This window comes from Citrus clementina, unplaced genomic scaffold, assembly GCF_000493195.1.
Source record: "Citrus clementina cultivar Clemenules unplaced genomic scaffold, Citrus_clementina_v1.0 scaffold_9, whole genome shotgun sequence".
NCBI classification, from domain to species: Eukaryota; Viridiplantae; Streptophyta; class Magnoliopsida; order Sapindales; family Rutaceae; genus Citrus; species Citrus x clementina.
In genome coordinates, this window is record NW_006261964.1 from 22,792,680 (window position 1) to 22,818,031 (window position 25,352).

Here is a 25,352-nt window from a genome sequence, read left to right on the forward strand (position 1 = left end):
TGCTCAAGAGTATAGAATGGATAATTCTTTCTAACTTACCATCCGCATGATGATGAAAAGCTGTACTGAAATATAACTTGATACCAAAACTCTTATGCAAGTTAGCTAAAAAATTTACAATAAATCGTGGATCTTTATCTGAAATAATAGACACTAGCACTCCATGCAATCTCACTATTTCTTTAATAAATAGCTCTGGCAACTGCCAAAGTTTGCAAGTACTTTTAATTAGTAAGAAGTGGGCTGATTTAGTCAATCGATCAACGATAACCCAAATAGAGTTGCTACATTCTTTAAAGTGTGGCGCTCCACTCACAAAATCCATTGTGATATGCTCCCACTTCTATTCTAGAATAAAAAGCAATTGAAAAGTCCTTGCAAGTCTTTGGTGCTCAGTCTTCATCTACTAACACACCAAACATTTTGATACATATCTAGCAACATCATTTTTTATATTCCTCCACCTGAAATTTTGCTTCAAGTCTCGATACATCTTAGTTCTACTTGGATGTGCATTAAAAGTTGTATTATGAGCCTCTCTTATTATCTAATTATTTAACTTCTCATTAGTTGGTACACTAAGTCGTTGCCTTACCCATAAAACACCATCATCAACTATTCTAAACTCATACCGATCACTTTTTACTTCTTTGACGATCTTTTTGAGTTCAGAATCTTCCTTTTGTGTTATCTTGATTCTGTCTATCAAGGTAAGCTGAATACTCAAGTCATATAAAACATCCATCTCACTATGTGCAACCACTTTAATCCCAATCTTTCTGAGGTCCTCCAACGTATGGCCTTTAGTAGTAATCATATGTGCCAACCTACCAGATGATTTTATGGTTGATATTTTGTTATTTGTTTTACTTTTTCAAAGTATAAACTAAACTTGTTGTAGTTGAGTGACAAATAATCTAAATGGGTTTTTGACTGTTCTTATGAGTTGATGTACGATTGCTATAGCATTTTACTCTAATAGCTATTATTATAATTGTTATTTCGGTTGATCACCCATTTAATGGTTCAAGTTAAGATAGAACCGCAAAAGGGTCTGTCTTAGTGGAAATTATTAGAGTAATACTCGATCTTAATTTAAGTTTCCTGGACTAAGTTTACTTAAGTCCCAAAAGAGCTATATTTGAGTTAAGATTTGTGAAGAACTAGACATAGGAATTCACCTTTTAGGGTAGAGAGAATGTATGATTAGAATGCCATACCGTAGGTGCATTAACAACTAGTCATTGTTAAGGTGCTTAAGGGTATGAGAAATCTGACAAGCGACAGCTGATGATGCAAAATAATTCTTCTTAGTGCTATAGGAATTGCTGTAGCAACTTGTGTTAATTTAGACAAAACAGTCAGTTCATGAAGAGAGTTTGATCACTCAGCTACCTCATTCTCATTGAATTCTTCTTACGCAATTCATTTAATTTGTTTTATTACTGCATTGATTTGTTTTTCTTTTATTGTTTATTTCGGTAATAATTCACTTTTAATTAGAATCTTTTTTTGGAACAAATGAAGTTTGCACTATCGTGATTGCTGTAGCCTTTCTAGTAACATCAATCCCTGAGGAGACGATCTCGAATATTTATCACTTTATTACTTATTGTGTCCACTTGCACATTGACATCAATAGCAATTGAGTTTATTTACCAACAAGTTTTTGGCGCCGTTGCTGGAGATTGATTGATTGTTTATTTTCGAAGTGTAAAGTCAATCTTGATAGTGCCAACTTGATCTAATTCATTCTATTTATTAACAGATCAACACTTTCATGCACAAAGACAGATCTATTGAATTTCAAATTGATCCTGAGATTGAAAGGACTGTAAGGAGACTGAGAATAGAGCAAAGAAATTCAAAGTCTGCTTCAGAAATGGATAATCTGCAGGATGTGGGAAACTTGGATCCTCACAGGCCACTACAACCTGTCAATGTTCAAGAGGGGCAAAATGAGCATGTTAATCAGAGATAACCAGGCAACAACAATATCATTTACATGGCAGATGACAGAGACATGGCTATAAGAGATTATGTTGTGTTAACTCCTCAAGTTGTACGTCCTGGAATAGTCAGACCTGAAGTGGAAGCCGCTAATTTTGAACTTAAACCAATGATGTTTCAAATGCTACAAACAGTAAGCCAATTTAATGGACTGCCATATGAAGATCCTCATATCCATCTTAAGTTGTTTTTGGAAGTAAGTGATGCTTTTAAAATTGCTGGAGCAACACAAGATGCTTTAAGACTAAGGCTTTTTCCTTATTCTTTAAGAGATTGAGCTAGAGCATAGTTGAACTCATTACCATCTGATTCCATCACTACATGGAATGACTTGGCTGACAAATTCTTAATGAAATATGTTCCACCAATCAAGAATGCAAAATTACAGAATGAGATCACTTCCTTTCACTTACTTGAAGATGAGATTTTGTATGAGGCTTGTGAGAGATTTAAAGAGTTGCTCAGAAGGTGTCCTCATCATGGCATTATGATAAAGAGTAGGAATCTATATTATACTAGGATTAGTTTCCTTATTAACTAAAATTTAAGACTTTTAAATTCCTTTCTAATTTAGAATTTTGTTTCCCTTTCAATTTAGGATTTTATTTTTACTTCATGAATCAAGATAATTACTACTACTATAAATAGCTCCCTCTTGTAGCCTTTGAAGGCAGAATTTTGAGTTCAATGATATTTCAATTTTCAAATCTCTTTGTGAGTATTTGAATGGTTAATTCTCGGTATTCTGCGGAATCAACGAGCCTTAACCCCTAAATTCGCGGTATTCTTTTGAATCAACGTGAATTTAGTTGTTCTTTTATTCCGGTATTCTCTAGAATCAACGGAATATTTTGAACATTAAACTTCCGCTGCATCACATTTTCTGCTGCATACAGCTAGAAACCTTTTACAATAGGTTGAATCCAAGTACGAGATTGATGGTTGACGCTTCAGCAAATGGAGCTCTGTTATCTAAACCTTACACTGAAGCCTATAAAATTTTAGAGAGAATTGCCAACAATAATTATCAGTGGCCATAAGCTAGACACACAGCAACAAAAGGAGAAGCGGGGGTACATAATATAAATGCAATTACAGCATCATCAGCACAAGTAACTTCATTGACTAACATAGTGAAAACCATGGCTTCTGCTCCTGCAGCAGTAAAGCAAGTTGCTGAACTGTCTTCCGTGTATTGTGGTGAGGAACATGTATTCAAAAACTGTCTAGGAAATCCAGCATCAGTAAACTATATGGGCAATTTCAACCGACAGCCTCAAAACAACCCATACTCAAATACTTACAACCCTGGATGGAAGCAACACCCAAATTTCTCATGGAGCAATCAAAATCATAATGTTCCAGCACTGGGTGGACAGAATAAAAATACTCAACCACCTGGTTTTCATTAGCAGAATCAAGGGCAAAAACACATTAGCCATGATCCACTTACTTCACTGGAAACACTGATCAAGGAATACATTGCAAAGAATGAAGTAATTGTGCAAAGTCAAGTTGTATCTCTAAGAAACTTGGAAAACCAAATTGGACAGCTTGCCATAACAATGAGTAGCAGATCTCAGGGAAGTTTGCCCAGCAATACAGAAGATCCAAGAAGAGAGGGAAAAGAACATTGTAAAGTAATCAACTTAAGATCTGGAAATAATGTTGATATCCCTGTTGATGTGACTAAAAAAAAGTTGGAACTTAACTCCTCACAAGAACCACCTCATGATGAGAGCATGTTACAACAACCCAGCCATCAAGATACTGGTGCTAGTGGTCAAGGTATAACAACTTTGGAAGGGAATCAACCAATAAATGCTGAAGAAGAAGTTGCAACACCAGTGGTGACAACTTACAATAAATCAAATGAGCAGAGATTGGTACCTCCTAAAGTTGCCCAATAATTTAGGCATCCGCCCCCTTTCCCACAGAGATTCCATAAACAAAAATAAGACAAACAATTTAGCAAATTCTTGGAAGTGCTGAAGCAGTTACACATCAATATACCTTTCGTGGAAGCATTTGAGTAAATGCCTAATTATGTGAAATTTCTAAAAGATATGTTGGCAAGAAAAAGAAGGTTGGGAGAATTTAAAACGTTGCTTTAACACAGGAATGCAATCACATGCTTCAAAGTAAGATCCCTAAAAAATTGAAGGATCTAGGAAGCTTCACAATACCATGTTCTATTGGAACTAGGTACAATGGCAAAGCACTCTGTGACTTGGGAGCCAGCATTAATCTGATGCCATTATCTGTATTTAAGGAATTGGGAGTAGGAGAGTGCAGGCCAACAATAGTCACTCTGCAATTAGCTGATAGATCTCATGCATACCCTGAAGGAAAGATTAAGAATGTATTGGTAAAGGTTGACAAATTCATCGTTCTAGTAGATTTCATTGTAAAGGCTGATAAAGAGGTACCAATTATACTTAGGAGAATTTTCCTAGCAACCGGGAAGATTCTGATAGATGTGCAGAAAGGAGAGCTCACAATGAGGGTAAATGACCAATAAGTCACCTTCAATGTATTAGAAGCCATGAATAACCCTGATGAAACAGAAGATTGCAATTTCCTAAGTGTTGTGGATCTTGCTGTAGCAGACAGAATAAATAGATGCTGCAGTAACATGGTTAACGAAGCTGCCACCTTTGAAAGCTTTGAAGAAGAAGATGTTGCAGCAAATCAGATATATTGGATGGGAGAAAGGCAATCTAATAGACATAGCATATTTATTGAACCTTTAAATCTTTCAGACAAGTAAATGCAACTTTACCATCTATTGAATCACTTCTTATTCTTGAATTAAAATTATTACCTTCACATTTGAAATATGATTATCTTGGTCAGAACAATACACTTCTTGTAATCATTTCATCTACTTTGGATGCAGATCAAGAAATGAGCCTGATAGATGTGCTTGGGAGATACAGAAAAGCAATTGGATGTATTATGACAGACATTAAAAGGATCAGCCCATCCATATGCGTGCATAAAATTCTATTAAAGGACTGCTGCAGCAATTCAGTAGAGCAACAGAGAAGGTTAAATCCCATTATGAAGGAAGTTGTGAAAAAAGAAATCATCAAATGGCTGGATGCTGGGATCATATACTCGATATCAGTCAGTTCATGGGTAAGCCCAGTTCAATGTGTTCCAAAGAAGGGAGGAATAACAATGATGAAAAATGAAAAGAATCAACTTATTCCCACAAGAACAGTGACTGGATGGAGGGTATGTATGGATTACAAGAAGCTCAACAAAGCCACACGGAAGGATTACTTCCCACTTCCATTTATAGGTCAAATGTTGGATAGACTTGCTGGAAAATAATATTATTGTTTCCTAGATGGGTATTTAGACTACAACCAAATTGCTATAGCCTCAGAAGATCAGGAAAAGACTACATTTACCTGTCCTTATGGAACTTTTGCCTTTAGAATGATGCCCTTTGGTTTGTGCAATGCTCTAGTAACTTTTCAGAGATGTATGATCTCTATTTTTTTTATATGGTGGAGCAAACATTGGAAGTCTACATGGATGATTTCTCAGTCTTTGGAGAGACATATACTGATTGTTTACATAATTTGGAAGAAGTTCTTAAAGATGTGAGGTGACTAACTTAGTACTCAATTGGGAAAAATACCACTTCATAGTGCAAGAAGGCATAATGTTGGGTCATAAGGTTTCCAAGAGTGGCATAGAGGTAGATAAAATGAAGATAGAAGTGATCGATAAACTGCCACCTCCCACTTCAATAAAGGGGATTAAAAGTTTTTTGGGTCATGCTGGATTTTATAGAAAATTCATAAAATACTTTTCCAAAATAGCTAAACCATTATGCTCATTGTTAGAACATGATAAGCCTTTTCATTTTAATAAAGACTGTCTTCAAGCCTTTGGAGAATTGAAGAAAGTTTTAATCACTGCACCAGTGGTTATAGCACCAGATTGGACTCTACCATTTGAGCTGATGTGTGATGCCAGTGACCATTCTGTTGGGGCAGTGTTGGGGCAGAGGAATAATAAAGTTTTCCACTCTATATACTACGCCAGCAAAACTCTTACTCAAGCTCAGATTAATTACACCACTACAGATAAAGAGTTGCTAGCAGTAGTATTTGTTTTCGATAAGTTTAAAGCTTACTTGGTGGGTACTAAAGTGACAGTGTACACAGATCATGTAGCCATTAAGCACTTAATCTCAAAGAAAGATGTTAAACTGAGATTAATAAGATGGATCTTATTGCTTCATGAGTTTGATTTGGAAATTAAAGATAAAAAGGGGACTGAAAATCAAGTAGCAGACCATCTGTCTAGGCTAGAAGCAGACGCAAGCAAATTGATAAAAAAAGACATCACTGAAACTTTTCCTAATGAACAATTGTTAGTAATACAGCAGGCACAGATGCTGTAGCAATCAAGATCTCCATGGTATGCAAATTTTGCTAACTACTTAGTAAGTGGATTGCTACCACCTGAGTTGAAGTTTCAGGAAATTTCTTCATGATGTCAGAAGTTACTAGTGGGATGAGCCATATTTGTATAAGTTTGCTCAGATAAAGAAATACGAAGATGTTCTTCAGAGGAAGAAATTCCTCATATACTGGAATCTTGCCATGCTGCAGCATATGGAAGACATTTTGGTGGTCACAGAACTACTGATAAGTTTCTGCAATCAGGTTATTACTGGCTTTCTATTTTTCAAGATGCTTATGAGTTTGCTAAATATTGTGACAGGTTTCAAAGGACAGGAAACATAACTCAAAGACATGAAATGCCATTGACGAACATTTTGGAAGTGGAGATTTTCGATGTATAGGGAATAGACTTCATGGGTCCTTTTCCACCATCCTTTGGGAACTTATATATTCTGGTTGCTGTGGATTGTGTCTCCAAATGGGTAGAAGCTGCAACATTACTTATCAATGATGCTAGAGTAGTAGTGAACTTCCTTAAGAAAAGAATATTTTCTAGGTTTGGCACTCCACGAGCAATTATTAGTGATGAGGGTACTCATTTCTGCAACAAAGTATTTGCTGCAGCTATGGTAAAATATGGAGTCAAGCATAAAATAGCAATAACATATCATTTACAATCTAATGGCCAGGCAGAAGTGTCTAATAAGGAGATTAAGAAGATCCTTAAAAAAATGGTGAATCCATCAAGAAAGGATTGGTCCTTGCACTTACATGACTCCCTATGGGCTTACAGAATAGCATACAAGACACCACTAGGCATGTCTCCTAACCGAATTGTGTATGGGAAAGCTTGCCACTTGCCACTCGAGCTAGAGCACAAAGCATACTGGGCACTGAAGAAATTAAATTGGGATAAACTTCAACTATGTGAGCTTGATGAATTACTACTATTCTCGTATGAAAATGCAAGAATCTATAAAGAGAGAACAAAACACTGGCATGACAAACACATTCAACACAAGAAATTAATCCCTGGCCAACCAGTTTTGCTCCATAATACAAGGTTAAGACTATTTCCAGAAAGCTGAAATTTAGATGGTCTGAACCTTTCAAGTTGCTCAGAATCTACCCTCATGGGGCTGTTGATCTCTTAGATGAAAATGAGGTCTTACTCCTTAGAGAACCAACATTATGAGCACTCAAGTAACGTTAGGCTGAAGGACCTTAAATCAAGCGCTCGATGGGAGGTAACCCATTGCTGAGGCAGTCATTTCGAATGAGATGGATCCTCCATGGCTTTGTCATAGAATTTTTTTCTTTATTTATTTATTATTATCTTTATTCAGAATGGTTTAACTTTTATCTTTTCTTGTTTTGTTTTTTTTCTTGTTACTCTAAAAAAAAAATGCCAAGTCACACTTATTAAAGTTAGATTCAGTACTAACAATTGAGGCTATAATGTTAACAGATTACAAAGGCAAGCCACGTGTCAGCAGCTATTTGCGAAGACTGTGTAACCGTTGCTAGAGCACACAATTGGGTGCTGTAGCAACCAATATTATCGTTACAATATTTTGCAAAAATGGTCAAGCCAAATTTGTTTTGCACGTTTATGAAAATTAACAGCTAACTGACAATCCCAAACGCTTAACCGACTATTTAAAATCTCAGTTCAACGGTCATTTGGACTAGTCAAAATGGTTAACTAATAGCAATTAATGGTGACCTGATTTTGTCTAGAAAGTCAACAACGGCTAGTTTTCAGCTCCAACTATAAAATAACTCAATCAAATTCAAATAAAACTAGATCTACGAGTTATCATTAAGCTTGCTACTGAGCATACAACCATTATTGAGCTTTAAATTTTTTTATGTTTCTTTGATTTACACATTGAACTTTCATTTGCAATCAAACACAATATGTGAGAAAAATTCATTTGTAAGCTTTTTCTTTGAGAAGTTGTAAGTGTTGAGATATACTTGGCTAAGAGATTGGGGATAATCTCATGTTGTAAACTGTAAAGGTTTGTTGACACATTGGAAGTCAATTGCAAGAGTTGTTGAAGTCTTGGAGGCTTACTTAGTGAAATCCTTAAGCCCGGTGAGCTTGGAGGCGTGGACGTAGGCACGGTTGGCCGAATCACATAAAAATCACGTGTTTGCTCTCTCTTACCATATCTCTTTATTTTTCATTGCGCATTAATTTGTTTATTTTGAATTTGATTGATTTGTTTGAATTGCATTAAGTTTTAGTTGCTTAATTTTTAAAAACCCAATTCACCCCCTATTGGATTGCCTAGTTAATATTTTGATGATGAACTTTAAAATAGTAAAAACGTAAATGTTTGCCATGAAATACATCATCAAAGAGAAAATACAACAAGCAAAATATAAGAATAAAGTTGAGATACAAAAAGGACCAAAGTGTCACGCTTTAGTCTTCAAGTTTTTTTCTCATTCTTCACAATAAGATACCCTCTGTTGCAGCTCTAAAATCCTTTTTTTCCCTTTTTTTTTGTGTGTTATCGCAATGGATATATCTATATTGTGTTTTCTTAAAATGTGCCCTTTTATAACTTGGGATTAGGTCAACTAAGAAAGGCATGAGGACATTTATCCATTCTTGGTATTCTAGAACCACATATCTTTTTGTGCTGCTTGCCATGCTTGCCACTGTTTTGTTTGCACCTGACAGTGGCAGTGCAGTAACGGCTGTAGCAGAATCTATCAGATAGCACGTGAACAACATGGACAGTTTTGTCTGTACTTGGGTCCTGGATTGCTGCAGCATTTGCTCTAGCATTTTCTGTGGCTCAGTCTTGTTTTTGTTCATATGCAGATAAGTCTTTTGTTGTTTTTTGCAAGCCTGTTGCTGCAGCAATGTAGTCCCTCTTCTAAAGCATCCATCAACAAAGCATGAGCTTTTGGGTCACCTACAATATCACATTTAATTAGAGGTAAAAATGATTTAAAACAAATCAAATTATTATAATTAAGCTTAAATAGATACTGATGCAAAATTTACTAAAAATAGGATAAAAACTCATCATTAACTCTCCAAGTAATATTAGTTTAGGTCTATAAATGTTATGATAACTCTCATATCATAGAGTTATTGTTAACGATAGCTGCTATAGCTTGGCGGCTAAGTTAATTTAATTTTATGCTTTTAAGATGAAAAATCTATTATCTCTGTAATAATTTTGCCAAAATTGTTATTCAAAAATTGTATTTACTATATACTATTAACTTTGTTTTATAGTTACAGTTTTATAATTATAGTACCTCAATAGCAAATAGGACCTAAGTCAAAATTATTATTTAAAAATTATATTTACTACCTCAATAGTAAACATGACCTAAGTCTTGGAGTTTATAGAAATTTCAAAAGAGGAAGTAGGAATTTAATTGTCTTCAGTACATGCTAACTGCTCTTGAAAGTAGCCCTCCAGAATTAATGAATCCAGATGAAATCAATCTGTGGAGTAGCAAATTGACAAATTTATGATGAATGAGGAATTATACTGGAGACAAAAGTTTAGAGTCACATGGTTAAAACTTGGGATAAAAATAAAAAATTCTTTCATACAAAACAACTGACAGGAGAAAAAGAAACACAGTTCATGGTATTGTAGACAAAGAAAACAACTGGATAGAGGACCCTGAAGATATTAGGAAGGCATTTGTGGACTACCTTGTGACTTTATTTCAATTAACAGATCCTTTGGAGGACAATATGACTGTCACTTTAGTCTAGCCTTTTTTTTTTTTTTTTTCTAAAGAAGAGCTTAAAACGACTTTATTTCAGTTAAATCCTTTGAAAGCTCCTTGTTCAGATGTATTTCCAGCATTATTTTTCCAAAAATATTGGAATTTGGTTCAGGAGAAGGTAACCAGAGTGTGCTTCCATTTTCTGATTGAGGGAGGAAATATTTCTTAACTTAACCATACTTTAATTGCTCTCATCCCTAAAATTAAGACTCTAGAAAAAAGGTGCATGAATTCAGACCAATCAGTTTGTGCAATATGGTGTATAGAATGTGGCCAAAGCAATTGCAAATAGAATTAAACCTCTCTTAGATCAAATCATTTCCCATTTTCAAACTGCTTTTATTCCTTAACGATCTATTAGAGATAATTTGGTAATTGGATATAAATGTTTTGCATCATATCAGAAATAAAAGAGGAGGCAGAAAGATAAAGCTTGTGACAGAGTGGAGTGGTTTTTTTTTTTTTTCAAAATAAGCAATGTTCAAGATGGGCTTTTTAGCAAAATAGGTAGATTTAGTTATGTGAGGTATATCTTCAGCCTCTTTTTCAGTCGTAATCGATGGAGACATTAAAAGCAATGGATGAAAAGTTGATATATATTACATTTACTGTCTCATGCAATGGATGAAAAGTTGATACATGGGGTTGGTTTCAATCGTAATGCGTTGACTTTTTTACACCTCTTGTTTGCTAACGATAGTCTTATTTTTGCTAAAGCCACTAGTGAAGTGTACAAGCAGTTCAAATCTATTTTCGATCAACTCATGGCTGCATTAGGACTATCATAAATGAGATAAATGATACCCGCATCTAATAGCTTAAGGACTTCAGTTCTAACAACTTCTTTCATGTTAGGATTTAACCGACGTTGCATTTCCCTAGTAGGTTTAGCATTTTCATCAAGGTGAATGTAATACATGCAGTCTACTGGGTTTATACCTTTTATGTCAGCTATGGTCCATCATAATGCTCTTTTGTGCTCTTTTAAAACATCGAACAACTTACTTTTTTGTTTGTCATTCAGGGATGATGAGATGATTACTTGCAGAGTGCTTTCTTCTCCCAAAAATGCATATTCCAAAGTGTTGGGTAATGGTTTGAGCTCGAGTTTCGATGGTGATTCTAATGATGGGTTGAGTTTCTTTTCTGATGGTGCTAGTTGTTCAACTTTTGACTTCCATTTATTAGTGTCCATGGATGGTGCTGAGTCAAGTAGGGCGTTGACCTCATCAACTGATTTGTCAATATCAAAATCCAAACCAAAGTGAATTAAACATGTTTGTAAAGGGTCATCACTAAGGTTTAAAAGAAAAGTATTATCAACTAATGCTTCTATTAAATCCACATCAACAATTCTATCATCTGCATTATGAGGTTGTTTGACAATGTTGAAGATGTTTAGCTCCATAGTCATGTTGCCAAAGGACAACTGCATATTTCCAGTTCTGCATTGAATGTGAGCATCGACAGTTGCCAAGAAAGGTCAGCCTAGGATAATGAGGATGTGCTTCCTTGAATCCTGGATTGGTTGAGTGTCAATTACAATGAAATCAACAGGAGAATAAAACTTATCTACCTGGATAAACACGTCCTCCACAACACCACGAGGTATTTTTGTGGAGCAATTTGCAAGTTGTAACACCACTGGAGTTGGGTGTAATTCTCCCAGTCCAAATTTCAAAAATACTGAGCAGGGTAACATATTTATATTAGCTCCTAAATCCAACAAAGCATTCTCAATTGTGTGGTTCCCTATACTACATGAGATAATGGGGGAGCATGGGTCTTTGTATTTTAGAGGAATTTTGTGTTGGGGTATAGAACTAACGTTTTCTATTAAAAAGACATTATTTTGAACGTGAATGTTTCTTTTTTTAGTACAAGGTCTTTAAGAAACTTGACATAAGATGACACTTGTTTTATAGCATCAAGTAAAGAGATGTTAACACTTACCTGTTTGAACATTATGAGCACTCAAGTAACGTTAGGCTGAAGGACCTTAAATCAAGCGCTCGATGGGAGGTAACCCATTGCTGAGGCAATCATTTCGAATGAGATGGATCCTCCATGGCTTTGTCATAGAATTTTTTTCTTTATTTATTTATTATTATCTTTATTCAGAATGGTTTAACTTTTATCTTTTCTTGTTTTGTTTTTTTTCTTGTTACTCTAAAAAAAAAATGCCAAGTCACACTTATTAAAGTTAGATTCAGTACTAACAATTGAGGCTATAATGTTAACAGATTACAAAGGCAAGCCACGTGTCAGCAGCTATTTGCGAAGACTGTGTAACCGTTGCTAGAGCACACAATTGGGTGCTGTAGCAACCAATATTATCGTTACAATATTTTGCAAAAATGGTCAAGCCAAATTTGTTTTGCACGTTTATGAAAATTAACAGCTAACTGACAATCCCAAACGCTTAACCGACTATTTAAAATCTCAGTTCAACGGTCATTTGGACTAGTCAAAATGGTTAACTAATAGCAATTAATGGTGACCTGATTTTGTCTAGAAAGTCAACAACGGCTAGTTTTCAGCTCCAACTATAAAATAACTCAATCAAATTCAAATAAAGCTAGATCTACGAGTTATCATTAAGCTTGCTACTGAGCATACAACCATTATTGAGCTTTAAATTTTTTTATGTTTCTTTGATTTACACATTGAACTTTCATTTGCAATCAAACACAATATGTGAGAAAAATTCATTTGTAAGCTTTTTCTTTGAGAAGTTGTAAGTGTTGAGATATACTTGGCTAAGAGATTGGGGATAATCTCATGTTGTAAACTGTAAAGGTTTGTTGACACATTGGAAGTCAATTGCAAGAGTTGTTGAAGTCTTGGAGGCTTACTTAGTGAAATCCTTAAGCCCGGTGAGCTTGGAGGCGTGGACGTAGGCACGGTTGGCCGAATCACATAAAAATCACGTGTTTGCTCTCTCTTACCATATCTCTTTATTTTTCATTGCGCATTAATTTGTTTATTTTGAATTTGATTGATTTGTTTGAATTGCATTAAGTTTTAGTTGCTTAATTTTTAAAAACCCAATTCACCCCCTATTGGATTGCCTAGTTAATATTTTGATGATGAACTTTAAAATAGTAAAAACGTAAATGTTTGCCATGAAATACATCATCAAAGAGAAAATACAACAAGCAAAATATAAGAATAAAGTTGAGATACAAAAAGGACCAAAGTGTCACGCTTTAGTCTTCAAGTTTTTTTCTCATTCTTCACAATAAGATACCCTCTGTTGCAGCTCTAAAATCCTTTTTTTCCCTTTTTTTTTGTGTGTTATCGCAATGGATATATCTATATTGTGTTTTCTTAAAATGTGCCCTTTTATAACTTGGGATTAGGTCAACTAAGAAAGGCATGAGGACATTTATCCATTCTTGGTATTCTAGAACCACATATCTTTTTGTGCTGCTTGCCATGCTTGCCACTGTTTTGTTTGCACCTGACAGTGGCAGTGCAGTAACGGCTGTAGCAGAATCTATCAGATAGCACGTGAACAACATGGACAGTTTTGTCTGTACTTGGGTCCTGGATTGCTGCAGCATTTGCTCTAGCATTTTCTGTGGCTCAGTCTTGTTTTTGTTCATATGCAGATAAGTCTTTTGTTGTTTTTTGCAAGCCTGTTGCTGCAGCAATGTAGTCCCTCTTCTAAAGCATCCATCAACAAAGCATGAGCTTTTGGGTCACCTACAATATCACATTTAATTAGAGGTAAAAATGATTTAAAACAAATCAAATTATTATAATTAAGCTTAAATAGATACTGATGCAAAATTTACTAAAAATAGGATAAAAACTCATCATTAACTCTCCAAGTAATATTAGTTTAGGTCTATAAATGTTATGATAACTCTCATATCATAGAGTTATTGTTAACGATAGCTGCTATAGCTTGGCGGCTAAGTTAATTTAATTTTATGCTTTTAAGATGAAAAATCTATTATCTCTGTAATAATTTTGCCAAAATTGTTATTCAAAAATTGTATTTACTATATACTATTAACTTTGTTTTATAGTTACAGTTTTATAATTATAGTACCTCAATAGCAAATAGGACCTAAGTCAAAATTATTATTTAAAAATTATATTTACTACCTCAATAGTAAACATGACCTAAGTCTTGGAGTTTATAGAAATTTCAAAAGAGGAAGTAGGAATTTAATTGTCTTCAGTACATGCTAACTGCTCTTGAAAGTAGCCCTCCAGAATTAATGAATCCAGATGAAATCAATCTGTGGAGTAGCAAATTGACAAATTTATGATGAATGAGGAATTATACTGGAGACAAAAGTTTAGAGTCACATGGTTAAAACTTGGGATAAAAATAAAAAATTCTTTCATACAAAACAACTGACAGGAGAAAAAGAAACACAGTTCATGGTATTGTAGACAAAGAAAACAACTGGATAGAGGACCCTGAAGATATTAGGAAGGCATTTGTGGACTACCTTGTGACTTTATTTCAATTAACAGATCCTTTGGAGGACAATATGACTGTCACTTTAGTCTAGCCTTTTTTTTTTTTTTTTCTAAAGAAGAGCTTAAAACGACTTTATTTCAGTTAAATCCTTTGAAAGCTCCTTGTTCAGATGTATTTCCAGCATTATTTTTCCAAAAATATTGGAATTTGGTTCAGGAGAAGGTAACCAGAGTGTGCTTCCATTTTCTGATTGAGGGAGGAAATATTTCTTAACTTAACCATACTTTAATTGCTCTCATCCCTAAAATTAAGACTCTAGAAAAAAGGTGCATGAATTCAGACCAATCAGTTTGTGCAATATGGTGTATAGAATGTGGCCAAAGCAATTGCAAATAGAATTAAACCTCTCTTAGATCAAATCATTTCCCATTTTCAAACTGCTTTTATTCCTTAACGATCTATTAGAGATAATTTGGTAATTGGATATAAATGTTTTGCATCATATCAGAAATAAAAGAGGAGGCAGAAAGATAAAGCTTGTGACAGAGTGGAGTGGTTTTTTTTTTTTTTCAAAATAAGCAATGTTCAAGATGGGCTTTTTAGCAAAATAGGTAGATTTAGTTATGTGAGGTATATCTTCAGCCTCTTTTTCAGTCGTAATCGATGGAGACATTAAAAGCAATGGATGAAAAGTTGATATATATTACATTTACTGTCTCATGCAATGGATGAAAAGTTGATACATGGGGTTGGTTTCAATCGTAATGCGTTGACTTTTTTACACCTCTTGTTTGCTAACGATAGTCTTATTTTTGCTAAAGCCACTAGTGAAGTGTACAAGCAGTTCAAATCTATTTTCGATCAACTCATGGCTGCATTAGGACTATCATAAATGAGATAAATGATACCCGCATCTAATAGCTTAAGGACTTCAGTTCTAACAACTTCTTTCATGTTAGGATTTAACCGACGTTGCATTTCCCTAGTAGGTTTAGCATTTTCATCAAGGTGAATGTAATACATGCAGTCTACTGGGTTTATACCTTTTATGTCAGCTATGGTCCATCATAATGCTCTTTTGTGCTCTTTTAAAACATCGAACAACTTACTTTTTTGTTTGTCATTCAGGGATGATGAGATGATTACTTGCAGAGTGCTTTCTTCTCCCAAAAATGCATATTCCAAAGTGTTGGGTAATGGTTTGAGCTCGAGTTTCGATGGTGATTCTAATGATGGGTTGAGTTTCTTTTCTGATGGTGCTAGTTGTTCAACTTTTGACTTCCATTTATTAGTGTCCATGGATGGTGCTGAGTCAAGTAGGGCGTTGACCTCATCAACTGATTTGTCAATATCAAAATCCAAACCAAAGTGAATTAAACATGTTTGTAAAGGGTCATCACTAAGGTTTAAAAGAAAAGTATTATCAACTAATGCTTCTATTAAATCCACATCAACAATTCTATCATCTGCATTATGAGGTTGTTTGACAATGTTGAAGATGTTTAGCTCCATAGTCATGTTGCCAAAGGACAACTGCATATTTCCAGTTCTGCATTGAATGTGAGCATCGACAGTTGCCAAGAAAGGTCAGCCTAGGATAATGAGGATGTGCTTCCTTGAATCCTGGATTGGTTGAGTGTCAATTACAATGAAATCAACAGGAGAATAAAACTTATCTACCTGGATAAACACGTCCTCCACAACACCACGAGGTATTTTTGTGGAGCAATTTGCAAGTTGTAACACCACTGGAGTTGGGTGTAATTCTCCCAGTCCAAATTTCAAAAATACTGAGCAGGGTAACATATTTATATTAGCTCCTAAATCCAACAAAGCATTCTCAATTGTGTGGTTCCCTATACTACATGAGATAATGGGGGAGCATGGGTCTTTGTATTTTAGAGGAATTTTGTGTTGGGGTATAGAACTAACGTTTTCTATTAAAAAGACATTATTTTGAACGTGAATGTTTCTTTTTTTAGTACAAGGTCTTTAAGAAACTTGACATAAGATGACACTTGTTTTATAGCATCAAGTAAAGAGATGTTAACACTTACCTGTTTGAAGATTTCAAAAATCTCACTTGTGAATTTTCCCTTCTTTCCTTTAGCTAACCTTTGAGGAAATAGAGCTTTAGGAACATATTCTCGTGGGTTGGTTTCTTCTTTCTCCTCCGACGATAGGTCTTTGTTGGTAGATTTTTGTAATCAAATGCTATTGATGCCAATGTGCAAGTGTACACAACAAGTAATAAAGTGATGAATATTCAAGATCGTCTCCACATGGATTGATGTCACTAGAAATGCTACAACAATCACAATAGTGCAATCTAACTTAAGTCCAAAGTTAACAAATGTAAAGTAGGTTCTATTGAAATTGATAATTGTGAGAGAATAAAATAAAACAATGCAGTAATGAAATAAATTAAATTAAATATGTCTAAGATTCAATTGAAAATATGGTAGTTGAATGATCAAACTCTCTTTATGAGCTGACTGCTTTTCATCAAGTTAACACCAGTTGTCACAGCAATTGCTACAGCACTAGTCAGAATTAGTCTGCATCCTCAGCTGTTGCGTGTTGGAACTCTCACACCCTTAAGTATATTAGCAATGACCAGTTGCTATTTTACCTACGGCATGGCCTTATGACCCTTTAGTCTCTCCACCCTACAAGGTGAGTACCTATGTCTAGTGTGTCAGAAATCTTAACTTCAAGTATAGCCCTTATGAGATTCAAGATAACTTAATCCAGGAAACTTAAATTAAGATTAAGTATTACTCTAATAATATCTGCTAAGACATGCCCTTTTGTGGCTCTATTTTAACTTGAACTATTAAATGAGTGGTCAACTGAAATAACAGTTATAATAATAGCTACTAGAGTAAAATGCTACAACAATGACATAGCAACTCATAAGAACAGTCAAGAACTATTAGATTGTTTGTCACTCAACTACAAGCAAATCTAGTTCATATTCTGAAAGAGAAAAACAAATATCAACATATTGTTCACGGGATACATTAGATTAGTCAAAGAAAGAAGAAAGATATAAGTTGAGAACGGAAAAAAGTAAATCCAAATAACTCTGCGGGATTTTTCAATGCTGCTGAAGCTGTCCTCTTGAATTCTGATCTTTTTCTTCTTTTTCTCTTTAATGTGTTTAATGATAATTCCTTGCCGCCGTTTTATGTGGTGCGCGCCTCCTTTTATAACTAAAAACTAGGGTAAACAAAAGCCTCGGGCGTGCATGAGTTAAATTAGGAAACTGCAGATCGCAATTCTGCAGCTGACCCGCGCTAAGTTTTCTCCCTCAGTGCTCCAGGATTGCTACAACAATTGTTGCTCTAACAACGGCTAGAACACTGCACTGTTCTCGGTTGTGCTTAACTTCTTTTGTGGCCATATTCTTTCCTCCTCTTGCTGGTCTAATATCTCAGCATCCCTTCATGAATTATAAACTTCTGAAAACCTACAATTATGCACATATTTTGAGCACAAATTACTTTAATTCAAGCAAAACTTACTAAGACTCACTAAAATGAATATTTATGCAAAATATAACCAAAATATAATAAAAACACCTCATTTACTCTCTAAGTGATCTTGATTTAAGTCTAAAATTGTTGTAATAACTCTCATTTCATGGAGTTATCACACCCCCAAACTTAAACCATTACTTGTCCTCAAGTAATGACAACATACTAACACTTCACGCAAAAATCATGCAACACACAACTTAGCTCTTTTATCAAATTTGCAAGGATTCTTCCACCTTCAGATCACAAACCCAATAATGCAAAATGACCATAGTAAATCAGTTCTAGACTTAAGCTTCCTTCTGTCCATAGTGTGTGTGTGTTACTTTGATTGAATTCTAGAGATGCTACAACATTACCAAGAGATTGCATATAATTCAGCAGTAACACAATTTTATTCATATATGGGGTAGCATAAATCTCTCATACTCAAATTGTGCTGTCTTTAAGAATGAAAACTTGAGAGTATTCAACCTCTTCACTACAATATTTATTTTTCATGTGAATGCTAATCAATTGTAATGATGACACCCAATTACTCAAACCATGCACAGATCAGAGTTGCTGTAGTAATATCTGTAACATAATCTTATTTAGAGATATCTTTTACTCAAGGCTGAACATGGGGTTCATAAACAGACTTGGCTACTCAATATTCTAGACAGGGGACTTCTTTATATTATTGTCTCACTTTTCTCTTTTTTTTTTAACAAAGGTAATTGCTACAACACTGCTCATAATTATTGTTGCTTTTGAACGCAACTCTACATATGGGGTACATACTCAGCTCTAGTTACTCAGCAACTTGAGCCATTAGAGCAGAATTTAATTCATAGCCAGCACAGTCAATCAAACTTTTTCCCTCCCGAACTTAAGATCTTTTCTATTCTTTTGGCTCTACTGCAGCAGTCTCATAAAACTCCACCAAATTTTAAGTGTAAGGACAGAATTTCATTCTCCATCTATTACTGTCTCTACTCGGCATTCTTATAATCACCCATTAACACTCAATTTATCTTCATTAGGATTTCAAATCCATACACAAATATTAGATATCAGAGCTTCACACAACACATATATAAACACATATCCAAAGCACCCAGATATACATCCCCACCAAGGTGTTGTGTCCTCACAAGCACACAATAGCAAAGTCACACAATTTGACAAGGACATGGAGGAGGACATTAGAAAATACCACACAAATTGAAAACATAATAAAAGAAAATTTTTGCAGAATTAAATAAATTGACTAGCAAGAAAGGGATACTCCCCTGTTGTTTGGGTATTGCTGCAACATGGTGGTATGACATCAGCGCTTCTTGAATGCACTGCGCACCTTATCCTTTGGGGAGGCTTGTGGGGAGGTAGCTGACAACGTCTTTGTCTTTTTCTTCAATGGGCTGGTGGGAGGAGTTGCGGCTGGGGCAGCTTGCTTGGTTGACACCGATCTGGTCCTTTTTGGTTCTGTCGAGGCTGCTATAGCAGTGCCTCTAGAAGTGTTGCCCTTTCTTTTACTGGATCCTCTCAGACTAGCAAGAATAAATTTGCTATGAGTGGGCTATGAAGGAGCTGGGGTTGGTACATTAGCTGCCTGTCCTTCAGCTGTAATGGCGGCAATGATGTCAAGTAACTGTTGGGCTTCTGTGGGTGTACGCGTGACTCTGGTTGCTGCAGCTTCCAGCTCTGCATTGAGTTGCTCGGCTTTATCTTCGGAGGCAGATTTCTTGATTGGAATGTAATATCTTTCTGAAAATTATCGGTTAGTTGTTTATTTCTAGAATCCTGCAAAACAAATTGTGACCATCTGTTCTTGCTAAACGGTTCACAGTTATAATCTATGACCTTCTGAAAATTAGCAGTTAACCGTTTTTAGTTAACGGTTCACCGTTATTTTTCAGAATCAGTATTTTAACAGACTTTTACAGAGAATGATTTTCCAGTTAAAGTTGACGATTATCCAATTAAAGTTGATGATTATCCAAATTCATAAACATATCTAGAAATATTATACAGCTTTAAGCATTTTTTTATTAATGAAAGCTCCAACATTTTTAATAAAAAACATATAAATTTTGTTATCATCAAAATCAATATTATAGACACATACATGTTAACAATCATGAGTTAAACTTTAATGTAGTTGGGTTTTAAATTATCTTAATGGTTACTTAACTTATATACGCATGCTGCTTAGAATCTACTATAACATTTTATTTTGATTTTACATATTGCAAATCCCCAAGCATCGAAGAAGTCACTAAGGCATGCAAAGGCTCACCAAGTCTCAAAGCCTGTTTATGGCGAGACAGAAGCCAAGCATGCCAGGATCTGCTTGACCGCGCGAAGGCGAGCAGAATCCCCAAGCATCGAAGAAGTCACTAAGGCATGCAAAGGCTCACCAAGTCTCAAAGCCTGTTCATGGCGAGACAGAAGCCAAGCATGCCAGGATCTGCTCGACCGCGAGAAGGCGAGCAGAATCCCAAGCATTGAAGAATTTACTAAGGCATGCAAAGGCTCACCAAGTCTCAAAGCCTGTTTATGGCGAGACAGAAGCCAAGCATGCCAGGATCTGCTCGACCGCGAGAAGGCGAGTAGAATCCCAAGCATTGAAGAATTTACTAAGGCATGTAAAGGCTCACTAAGTCTCAAAGCCTGTTTATGGCGAGACAGAAGCCAAGCATGCCAGGATCTGCTCGACCGCGCGAAGGCGAGCAGAATCCCCAAGCATCGAAGAAGTCACTAAGGCATGCAAAGGCTCACCAAGTCTCAAAGCCTGTTTATGGCGAGACAAAAGCCAAGCATGCCAGGATCTACTCGACCGCGGGAAGGCGAGCAGAATCCCCAAGCATCGTAGAAGTCACTAAGGCATGCAAAGGCTCACCAAGTCTCAAAGCCTATTCATGGCGAGACAGAAGCCAAGCATGCCAGGATCTGCTCGACCGCGCGAAGGCGAGCAGAATCCCCAAGCATCGAAGAAGTCACTAAGGCATGCAAAGGCTCACCAAGTCTCAAAGCCTGTTCATGGCGAGACAGAAGCCAAGCATGCCAGGATCTGCTCGACCGTGAGAAGGCGAGCAGAATCCCAAGCATTGAAGAATTTACTAAGGCATGCAAAGGCTCACCAAGTCTCAAAGCCTGTTTATGGCGAGACCAGAAGCCAAGCGTGCCAGGATCTGCTCGACCACGAGAAGGCGAGCAAAATCCCAAGCATTGAAGAATTTACTAAGGCATGCAAAGGCTCACCAAGTCTCAAAGCCTGTTTATGGCGAGACCAGAAGCCAAGCGTGCCAGTATATGTTCGAACACGAGAAGGCGAGCAGAATCCCAAGCATTGAAGAATTTACTAAGGCATGCAAAGGCTCACCAAGTCTCAAAGCCTGTTTTATGGCGAGACAGGAAGTTAAGCATGCCAAGATCTGCTCAACCAAGCGAAGGCGAGCAAACCACCAAAGTTTCCAGTCTTGATTCGTTCACTCTCAACACTAGAAACTGGGGGACTGGTGTTTAGGGAATGAAATAGGGTGACCAAGATAAAGGTGTTTGCTCATACATTATCATGCTCTCCTCTAGAGTAAAAGCGAGCAAATAGTTGAGCAGATCACCTCGACCAGAATATTATTGGTCACCTCGACCAGAATAATATGTGGTGACCTCGAGCACATCACCTTGACCAGGATGTTATTGGTCACCTCGACCAGAATAATATGTGGTCACCTCGAGCACATCACCTCGACCAGGATGTTATTGGTCACCTCGACCAGGAAGTTACCAGAAAGCACGATTCAGTCAAAACATTTTCTCCGAAATATTAGGGACCATATTCTTAGTGGATGAAAACCGCTATAGTTTTCTATAAAAATCCTAGAAAAGGAAAGGAAATGGGATTCTTCTATCTCTCTCTCTCTCTAAGCAACTGAACCCATTGGATATTTTTCTCTCTCTACCACAGAGAAATTTCTCTTTCGCCTGTGATTTATTTAAGATTGATTATTTTGAATTCTTTTCCTTTAAATTTACTTAAAAGCTTTTTGTTTAAAGCAATCATAATTAAGCCATATGAATTGTGGTATGGATTTTTCCAAGTAAGACCCGAATCCCTGACTTGAGCGTCGGAGGGTTCTCGCCGGAAAAACTTCCGGCACCTCCTGACCATTGGTTGTGTTCACAGGCTCACAGGTTATCTGCTCATGGATTGTCTGCTCATGGGTTATCTGCTCACAGATCGTTTGCTCATGGGTTATCTGCTCATGGATTGCCTGCTCATGAGTTCTCAGCTTATGGATCGTCTGCTCACGGGTTATCTGCTCATGGATTGCCTGCTAATGAGTTCTTTGCTCATGGATCGTCTGCTCATGGGTTATCTGCTCATGGGTTCTCTGCTCATGGATCGTCTGCTCATGGATTATCTGCTCATGGGTTTTCTGCTCACAAAACATCTGCTCATAGAAAATCTGCTCATGGTGCTAACTAATCATCAGCTTCCCACCAAACAAATTTAATGATGATGCAGGGATCTGAGATCTGACCAACTTATCCTAAACTAAGATTAGTAAAGAACTAGACATAAGAATTCACCTTATAGGGTAAATAGAGCCTAGATCGTATAATGTTATGTTTAATGTTAGTTTAACATCTGGTCACTGTTAGATTGCATATAGACATAAGATATCCAACATGCGACAAACTGAGGATACATTAGAGATTCTGCCTAGTGCTGTAGTAAATGTTAAACCAACTGCATCTCAAGAGTAAGATAGCCAATAACCATTAAATGAGTTTAGAACCCAACTACCAATTTATCATTGAAGTATGTATTTTTGTTTGACACTAGTTTTTCCTTACTACATTTTGTTTATTGCATTTTTTATTTCATTAGATCATTAATCTCATCATTTATTTTGTTTTATTTAGTTTACTAAAATTGCACTATTAAGATTGTTGTAGCAAGTCCTATAATATCAATCCTTATGAAGACGATCTTGATACTCATCATTATATTACTTATTGTGTACACTTGCATATTGACACCACTATACATTATATAGTGTACACACACCAGTTAACCAAATAGTTTAATGTTTTATCTTTTTAAGTTACATATGCCTAATCTCAGTCCCAAACAGGACCTAAAAATTAGTCTAAGATATAAGAGATAAAATCCTTAGTGAGATATGTGGTTATACTTGTCGCATTGGCTGATCAAATATTCTGGTGAGATATGTGGTTTTGCTTGTGGCATTAGCTGACCAAATATTCTAGATTATATCCGTACAGTCATCATAAGTGACTGAGAAGATTTATGGTGCTTAAACTGACTACTTCGACTCTTTTGGCAATTGTCATCATGATAGGCTTATAATCCGAGGCCACAGTTTCCATATGATAAAAAAAGAAACCTTTAAACAAATATCTCTAGTGGTAGTTGTAAAAGGACCTATCTAATCTCTCTTGTACCAAAATTGTGTCAAATCTCCTATTAATTGGACTATGTAAACAGAGTAGCTGACCATCTAGCATTAAATAACCGCAATCCCCAATAGTTTGTTTGAAATCAACCATTGACTTAGTAGCTACAACAATCCCCCCTATGTTTTCTTCAATATCAAGGAAACTCAACGCCTTTAAAGCAATAAAAGAGAACCCTTACCACTATACTATAAGCACTTTAATCGTATTTAAATGTGATGAAATTCTTTTTATTGTCTATTTCAAAAGAGACATGGGGTATACTTAAACGGAAGAGGGGTCCACCCCAGTAGCCAACTGCACCCTTCAAACCTTATCGGTTTACAATAAAATAGTTATCATAAGATAATTTAACCCTGTTAATCTCCATCTATATTGTTGAGTGTTAGAAAATGCATATTTATAAAGGAGAAAACCGTCATTTTACATTTCAAGTCTTACTAACAACCCTTACTTTTATGTATTTAACCTTCTTGTGATTTAATTACATGTGTTTTATTTTAATTAAGTATTTTATGTATTTTAGGGGCATCATAGTCATTTCACAATAAACGAGAAATCAGATGGCAAAACGGACATCACTTTTGAACTCAGGACAGTCGAAAACCTTAGGAGGAGCATAAAAGGAAAAATGGCACTGTTCACATGTACGGTACTATTCACGTGTACGGTACTGTATATGTTACTGTTCACGACACTGTTCACATAGACGGACCGATGATGTGGCATTGACTGATGAGGTGTCACGATCCTGTTGGACTAAAATTCTTATAAACTGTTGATGGTGACGTGGCAGCATATCAATGGACGAAAAATCTCGCATACGGTGCATGCATCACACAGGATTATTTTCAACCAAACCGCGTTACTGTTTAAAGTCGGACCAAACCGTGTTACTGTTCATCCGCGTGGTCAAACCATGGACTGTTGACTGATGACGTGGCGCAATCCTGAGCGTCCAAACTATTTTTAATCCGATGGCCATGATTTACTCCATGTATCTATAAAAAGGGGGCCTCTCCCCCCTAATTTGATATCTCTGAATCCATTTTTGGGATCTATTTTCTGTAACTCCTTCTCCATCTTGTATTTTCTTCGTATTTTAATAAATTTCCATTTTGCCCCTAGTTCAATTATGAGTGGCTAATTTTCTTTCAAGCTTGGGTTGAAGGTGAAGTCTCAACATGTGTCATGAGCTTAATTTGGTAAATTTATTTTCTCTTCCCCTCTAGTTTTTGTGGATGTTTTGACTTCTCGTCGACAAATAATACTAATCTTGTCTAGTACCGCCTTGGTTTCACCGGCCCTCTAGTACAAGGTTATTATTATTTGGCACGATAAGCCCTTAGCACCATATTGATTAGAGCGTGGTTCATGAGGTGTGGATTCCCCCTTCATGATTTAATTGGCATTAATACGGATTATTTAGCCCATGATGCATGTTGATACGGATCCAGATACCCAAGTACGTCATTTCAATAGAATTCTCTTCAATTTATTCTCGCCATTGCAATTCCAATTTTAGAATTTATTATCGCCATCTCAATTCCAATTTTAGGATAATTTAAATCATTTCCACCACAATTTCAACCACCCATTTACAAAATTAATTCTACATATAATTAAAATCCACCTCCTCGTGGGATCGACACTCGTCACCATTGATCTATACTACAATAGATTCGTGCGCTTGCG

General features: G+C 36.0%; 2 protein-coding genes and 1 non-coding gene across 3 annotated transcripts; 2 read left to right on the forward strand and 1 right to left on the reverse strand.

Moving 5' to 3' along the window:
* Window positions 1-2,388: 2,388 nt before the first annotated feature.
* LOC112101596 lies at window positions 2,389-2,496 on the reverse strand. The gene has a single exon (XR_002907623.1). It is a non-coding gene; the product is annotated as a small nucleolar RNA R71 (small nucleolar RNA).
* A 656-nt stretch (window positions 2,497-3,152) lies between these two features.
* On the forward strand, window positions 3,153-4,531 carry LOC112099939. The gene is made up of 3 exons (XM_024187473.1): window positions 3,153-3,221; window positions 3,426-3,896; window positions 4,130-4,531. Exons 1-3 carry the CDS (start codon window positions 3,153-3,155, stop codon window positions 4,529-4,531), a joined length of 942 nt encoding a protein of 313 aa, XP_024043241.1.
* A 1,155-nt stretch (window positions 4,532-5,686) lies between these two features.
* Window positions 5,687-22,662, forward strand: LOC112099943. Its single transcript, XM_024187478.1, has 5 exons — window positions 5,687-6,316; window positions 6,576-6,698; window positions 6,839-7,392; window positions 7,518-7,602; window positions 22,360-22,662. The coding sequence occupies exons 1-5, from the start codon at window positions 5,687-5,689 to the stop codon at window positions 22,660-22,662; spliced, it is 1,695 nt and encodes a 564-aa protein (XP_024043246.1).
* The last annotated feature ends 2,690 nt before the right edge of the window (window positions 22,663-25,352 follow it).

Bases quoted from the DNA above. Each gene is read 5' to 3' on its own strand.
- LOC112099939 (XM_024187473.1), top strand. From the start codon at position 3,153: ATGGCTTCTGCTCCTGCAGCAGTAAAGCAAGTTGCTGAACTGTCTTCC. The intron at 3,222-3,425 runs GTATTCAAAAAC...TTTCATTAGCAG, and splicing joins TGTATTGTGGTGAGGAACAT to AATCAAGGGCAAAAACACAT. The intron at 3,897-4,129 runs GTACCTCCTAAA...GCTTTAACACAG, and splicing joins AATCAAATGAGCAGAGATTG to GAATGCAATCACATGCTTCA.
- LOC112099943 (XM_024187478.1), top strand. From the start codon at position 5,687: ATGTTGGGTCATAAGGTTTCCAAGAGTGGCATAGAGGTAGATAAAATG. The intron at 6,317-6,575 runs GTAGCAGACCAT...AAGTTTGCTCAG, and splicing joins AAAAGGGGACTGAAAATCAA to ATAAAGAAATACGAAGATGT. The intron at 7,393-7,517 runs GTATGAAAATGC...GACTATTTCCAG, and splicing joins GATGAATTACTACTATTCTC to AAAGCTGAAATTTAGATGGT.